The 6,188-nt window shown below is 44.3% G+C and overlaps 2 protein-coding genes across 2 annotated transcripts; both read right to left on the bottom strand.

Moving 5' to 3' along the window:
- Positions 1–377: 377 nt before the first annotated feature.
- Positions 378–3,532, bottom strand: LOC119328002 (pentatricopeptide repeat-containing protein At2g35030, mitochondrial-like). Its single transcript, XM_037601047.1, has 2 exons — positions 1,335–3,532; positions 378–818 (listed from the first exon to the last, which is right to left on the bottom strand). The coding sequence occupies exon 1, from the start codon at positions 3,530–3,532 to the stop codon at positions 1,673–1,675; it is 1,860 nt and encodes a 619-aa protein (XP_037456944.1). The 3' UTR covers positions 378–818; positions 1,335–1,672.
- Positions 3,533–4,979: 1,447 nt separating this feature from the next.
- Positions 4,980–5,809, bottom strand: LOC119333026. Its single transcript, XM_037606070.1, has 2 exons — positions 5,498–5,809; positions 4,980–5,399 (listed from the first exon to the last, which is right to left on the bottom strand). The coding sequence occupies exons 1-2, from the start codon at positions 5,807–5,809 to the stop codon at positions 4,980–4,982; spliced, it is 732 nt and encodes a 243-aa protein (XP_037461967.1).
- Between the last annotated feature and the right edge of the window lie 379 nt (positions 5,810–6,188).

A 6,188-nucleotide genomic window follows, 5' to 3' on the forward strand; every position in this document is an offset into this window, starting at 1 on the left:
CGCGAGCGAGCGACCTACCGTCGGTGGGTGGGTGGTGGGGGTGGGGTGGGTTGGTCCGGACGGGATTATTCTGAGCGGGGGTGGACGACGAGGAGTGTGGGGGTTGGTTGCTTCGTCCACCTGGGCTGTCCGGCCCGTGTGAGTGGGCCTGCTGGTGGGCTTCAAGACCTGATTTTGGGCCTCGGAATGTCAAAAAAAACCTGGTTATCCCAACAATTAGAGCTTAACTACGGCCTGTGTGAGTGGGCCGGATGGTGGGCTTCAAAAACTGATTTTAGGCCTCGGAATGTTCAAAAACCGCTTAACGCAACAAGCAGACTCAAAAAAACAAATTAGAGTTCATTTTCGTTCTCAAAAAAATGTTCTATAGTCAGACTCAGAAGATGCTTACAGCTTGTCCCGGCAATTTTCTTTCAAAAGAAAAAAACCCATCCCAAGAATCTGCACATAGGTGCCAAAATTAGTGTGCATATCTGGTGCAACCAAGTCTGCATAACTGTTTTTGGCCACACCAGTTTTTTCAGATTATTTCATCTGACAGCTATTACAGTGGACTTGCTAGAAGAAAAGACAGCGTATTACAGTTTACAATGCACGATGCATCGCCTCAACTGCGCACCGAGCAAGTCTTGCAGCACTGTCCGGGTGTCATAGACAGTCTACGCTGTCCGTTCCTGATTCCTCCCATTCCCAACACAAGGGGCACCTTCTGAGCCACTGCTCCAGTCCACAAGGAATTTTTTTTGTACATACTCCTACGTTGCAGAGTTCAGAAGGACTGCCTTTTGGGGGTGTGATCCCAAAATTCTTGCCTGCAACTGTAACAAATAGCAAGCTGAGTCACAGATAACGTTCAACAATCCAAGATGGAAATTTACTCACGAAGTTGCATGAACACTGCAGTAAATTCAAGTCCATGGATCAAATTAACTACAGAAGGCCTAACGTAGATTTTTTGGAGGACCATGATGCCCTACCTGAAGCAGGGCTCACTGTTCGCTAAAACGATGGTTCAACAAGTCTAAGTTCTCCACTACTTCTATATACTCTTGACCTGAAGTTAATGAACGAAAGCCTAGAGAAATCTCTTCCACGCTATAACTTGATTACCATGGAGTTACAAAGCATGCAAATGTATAGGAGGTCGAGATACGTTTCATCCCTTTTTTTTTTGTATAGCAACAATTGATATTTTACTACAATTACCACAATTTACATAGCTGAAAATGTACAGAACATATGAAAAATTCCTAAATTCCCACTATTTCATCAAGCAATAAACAAAGGAGCCAACACATACAGAGAAGTAGACTTCAAACAGAAAAAGAACATACCCTGGAATAGCACCCTCTAACATGGCAAAGCCGCGGCCACTGAACCGAAGAAATAAGATTCAAGCACCAGAGATAAAGGTCAAGACTTCTCCAAGGTCCTTGACTATCACCCAGCTTCAAGAAGATATTTGATATTCCATAGAACTCTGAACAGGCAAGAGACCAGGTGTTTGCTAGTTATAATGCTCCGAAGATGGGGGCCAACTTAGCCTGGGGTACTCATATCTAAGCTAACACCATAGGTCAAAACTCTATAATGTAGGCCAATTGTCAAATATAATGGTGCAAAATGCTTCCCTCTGACGAAATCCTGGAACTTTACTTTCGTATATTTCAAATTATACTTGAAGATCCACAAGATCCTCATCTATAAGCAGCATCTGGTCCCTGGGATCACTGCCAGCCATCCTCATCATGTGATGAATATCTTGCAGCAGACTATAAATCAACTCAGACTCGCTGTGGGACTTGTCACGTGCTACAAATACATGTACCTTATTTGCCAGCTCAACCCAACTACATCCTGGCTGCTTCTTTAGTCCTCTATCATTCATCTTAGATCGAATCTTTGCTGCTTCTTTCCACTTACCAGCAGAAGCATAAATGTTAGACAAGAGGGTGTAAGTTCCAGCATTATCAGGTTCTGCTTCTAAGAGATTTCTTGCTGCCAAATCACCGATACTTTCATTTCCATGTGCGTTACACCCACCTAGAAGGGCACTCCATACAGTACTTGATGTAGGCTTAAGTTTAAGACCGTTGATTAATCTTTTGGCATCATCAAGTCGTCCGGCTCGGCTACAGAGATCAATCAAGCAAGTGTAGTGCTCATCCCGCACTGCAATGGACGTATCCTTTGCCATGTATTCAAATATCCTAAGCCCTTCGTCGACCAAACCAGAGTGGCTACATGCTGAGAGCAGTCCCACGTATGTGACATCATTAGGCTTATACCCATTTTCTTGCATCTTTTCATACAAAGCTATAGCTTCTACACCAGCCCCATGATGTGCATATGCTGCAATAATGCCATTCCAAGATATTACGTCCTTCTCCCCTGAGAGATCAAACACCTTCCTTGCCAACCTAATTTCGCCACATTTGGCATATAAATTCATGAGGCTGGACTCGATAAAATTATCAAACTGAAATGGTGTTTTGCATATCATCTGATGCACCTGCTGCCCTTCACTGAGTCCGGCAAGATTGCTGCACGCATCAACCGCACCCAAAAACGTCACCTGATTTGGTCTGATCCCATCAACGAGCATACCGTTAAATACCTGCAGTGCCATTTCACTCTCATTACCTTGCAAGCAACCATTCATCATAGTAGTCCAGCTGACTACATTCCGTTTAGGCATCTCGTCAAAGAGTTCTTGTGCCTTCTTCAAATCTTTGTTCTGGATAAAACCGGTGATCATAATGTTCCAAGAAGCCACGTCCCTCTCGGGCATATTCATGAATAAATCAAGAGCTTCGTCAATCCTGAGGTTCCGGGCGTATCCGGAGATCATGGCATTCCAGGAAACGACATTCCTCTCCGGCATGCCATCAAACAGCGCTCGAGCCTCATCCACGCTTCCGCTCCGTGCAAGGCCGGCGACCATCGTCGTCCACGACATCACATTCCTCTCGGGCATTCTCTCAAACAGCTTCCGTGCCTCGTCCATGGTCCCAGACCGCACCAGCGCGGCCAGAAGGATGTTCCAGGAGCCGGCGTCCCTCACGGGCATGCTGTCGAACAGCGCGCGCGCGGCCCCCGTGCGGCCGGCGGAGGCGTAGGCCTCCAGCATCGTGTTCCACGACACGACGTTCCTCTCGGGCATCCGGTCGAACAGCGCCCTGGCCTCGTCGACGCGGCGCGCCCGCGCGTAGCCGGAGAGGAGCGCCGTCCAGGTGACCACGTTCTGGCGCGCGTCGGGGCGGTGGAACAGCGCGCTGGCCTCGCGGAGCTGGCCCTGGCGCGCGTACGCCGCGACCATCGCCGTCCAGGACACCACGTCCCGGTCCGGCGTCCGGTCGAACAGCCTGCGGGCGTCGGGGACGCGCCCCGCGGCGGCCAGCTCCGCGATGCGGCGGTTCGGGTCCTGGACATGGATGAACGCGTCGGTGGCGGCGGCGCTGTGGTAGGAGAATGTGGAGGCGAGTTGGAGCCGCGGTGAGCGGAGGCGGCGCAGCGCGGCCCGACCTGCCATGCTTAGAAGATGGGAATCCAGAGTCTGTGAATGGAATGATCTATGTTTAGGCCTTTAGGCCCCGCTTGGAATGTAGTTTTTCTGCCACCCCTGTAATCTTTTACACCTGTATTATACCAGCCTCCAACCAAATACATTCCGAGGGGTGGTATTTTCTATCCGGTTGTAATGTGTGCTTGGCTCTCCAGGTTTCAATCCACTTGTAAAATATGCGTGAGTACACGCATATTCAACAACACAGACTACACAAGCAATTTCCAATATAACTGCACTTCGATACAAATTGGACAAGTATAAAATGAGCTAAAATTTTCATTTATATTACAATAGCACAACATCAGTAAAAAAAATCATATTTTTGCAATCTTCCATTTGAAAATAGTTCCGATAACTTATAGTGCTCAAAGTCAGCAATTTAAATTACAATTCTATTGAGGCATACTTGTCTTGTCTCGTTGGCATGGTACATAACCAAAGTTAGGACTCGGCAATTGTTGAATCGGTGTGCGTCTAGACATAAAATATTTCTGAAAGATCATGACTGCTTCATGGACTGAGTAACCACAGAATCATGCGAAAGGGCGACCTGAAAAAAAAACATTAGCTATATAATGATCACTTTGTGCTCTAAGAATGATACCAACCACGGATGTTGAGAACAACCATGCATGTCAAAAAGATTAGCACAAAATCCTGAATTACCAAGGGGAGCCAGATGGTGCAAGGTAGCCATAGCATGTCACTCAAGTTTAAAGTAACTGCATTATTTTTCAAGAAACACCGATGAAGAAACAACATGGCAGCAATATAAACAAAATCTTGAATAAGAAAAATGTTCTAGGCAGCAACAAGTCTACACATGTCTAGAATATTATGTTGCAAAGGGGGATTGGAACATCAGGACCAACAATATAACTCTGAAGCTGAGACCATTTGTAGAACCCCAATAAACAGGGCAAGCAATCATGCAATAAACAGGGCAAGCAAAAATGAAGATTGGGATACATTCTATTGATTAACCTAGCGAAAATAAAAGGAGCACGGACAATACCTTTGATCAGAGCACCAGATTGATTGAAGGAATAGCACCAGATGAAAGCCGAGCTGCAAAGGAATACTCGCTCAACTAAGCCTTACAAACTTATCTTTAGTGGGGAGAAGAAATGCAGAAAACCAAGATAATGGTACTTACAAGGAGGAGGCTGAGGACTAATCTTGTCGACTTCCTTCTTTAGCCACATACCCCGCAATCTTGAGTTGTAACCCAGGAAAATCTCACGATTTGCTGCATCCTTGAAAACATCAGAGGCAAAGATTTTGACCTCGTCGGGAACATCATCCATGTCATTCAAGACCTGCAAGCATTCTGCAATTGAGGGTTGTTTTCCTTGCTGTGACACTTTTTCCTTCTTGGAAGCTTGATCTTTCTTGAAATTCACATAAGCCATCATGAAATCTTCAAGCCGCTGTACAGATGTGGCACCTTTTTGTTTCTTAGTTTTTTTCCTTTTGCACTTGATTCACTTATTTGTGGTTGATCGCCATCAGCAACTTCACTGGCTAATTCTTCCTCGTCATTGACAGTGTTCTCTCTTTCATCCACATCATCTAATGTAGGAGTATCATTGATGTCAATTATTGAAGAAGTCCTTACGTTGTCATCTCTTCCATGTCTTGTATTTTTCTTGCTAGTGCTTGCAACCATCTTATCCTTCGCTCCAAAGTTGCTACCTGTTTTTGTGCCAATCGGAGGCTTCCTTGATGTGAGGCAGTGTCTTCCTTGCGCAATGTGTCCTTCATAGAGCACACCCAATGCCTCGTACAATGGAAAGCTCTTTCCTTCATACATTTTGAGCTTTGGGTCCTCCTACATAATTAATAGAAAGGTGTGAGCAAATCATGCATAGGCATGAAAAGTTCATGCACATATAAGGAAATCAAAAGTTAGAAGGAATAAAAACTTACTGCAATGATCTCTTCCCATTTTTCAGGCGTGGTGTTGATCACACATGCAATATCATTCCATGATATTCCAGAGCGGTTGACTATCAACTTGATATTTTTGTAGTGCTTTTTCAACTGAGCTTCCTTATCTTGAACCTGATCCTTGGTAAACCTTGCCTCTGGATATAAATTGTTCAGTTCCTTGACAACTTGATTCCATCCTTCGGTAGTCCACCCATTTTGGCCACGGTAATGAGATAGATTGTACTCTGTAAGTACCTCCACGAGACCTTTCTCATACCTTGTTGTCCACTTAGCCCTATTTTGCGTCATATTGAACCTATGACAATGTAACTTTAGCAATAAATCAATACAAGAATCTGATCACATTAAGCAACATAAGAATATGAAAATCCAACATCACATTAAGAAATATAAGAATCTGAAAATGTAAAATCACATCAAGTAATATGAAATGAAACATTAACATAACTCAAATGTTGCTAATATATAGGATCGATCCTAATAACATAACTCAAATGTCATCCTTACATAACTCAAATGAAACATTAACATAACTCAAATGTCATCTTTATATCTCAAATTCCACATCATTACAATAAATTACTTTGAGAGAATAAACACTTAAATTATTAGCTAGTAGATCTCCGTGAAGATCTTTCACTTCGAATTCTTTGATAGTCCGCACACA

The sequence above is a fragment of the Triticum dicoccoides genome, chromosome 7A (assembly GCF_002162155.2).
Source record: "Triticum dicoccoides isolate Atlit2015 ecotype Zavitan chromosome 7A, WEW_v2.0, whole genome shotgun sequence".
In the NCBI taxonomy this organism is placed as follows: domain Eukaryota; kingdom Viridiplantae; phylum Streptophyta; class Magnoliopsida; order Poales; family Poaceae; genus Triticum; species Triticum dicoccoides.

Excerpts from the sequence above, each read along its gene's own strand:
- LOC119333026 (XM_037606070.1), bottom strand. The coding sequence starts at position 5,809 with ATGACGCAAAATAGGGCTAAGTGGACAACAAGGTATGAGAAAGGTCTC. Across the intron at positions 5,400-5,497 it reads AATGGGAAGAGATCATTGCA|GAGGACCCAAAGCTCAAAAT; the intron begins GTAAGTTTTTAT and ends TTAATTATGTAG.
- LOC119328002 (XM_037601047.1), bottom strand. The coding sequence starts at position 3,532 with ATGGCAGGTCGGGCCGCGCTGCGCCGCCTCCGCTCACCGCGGCTCCAA.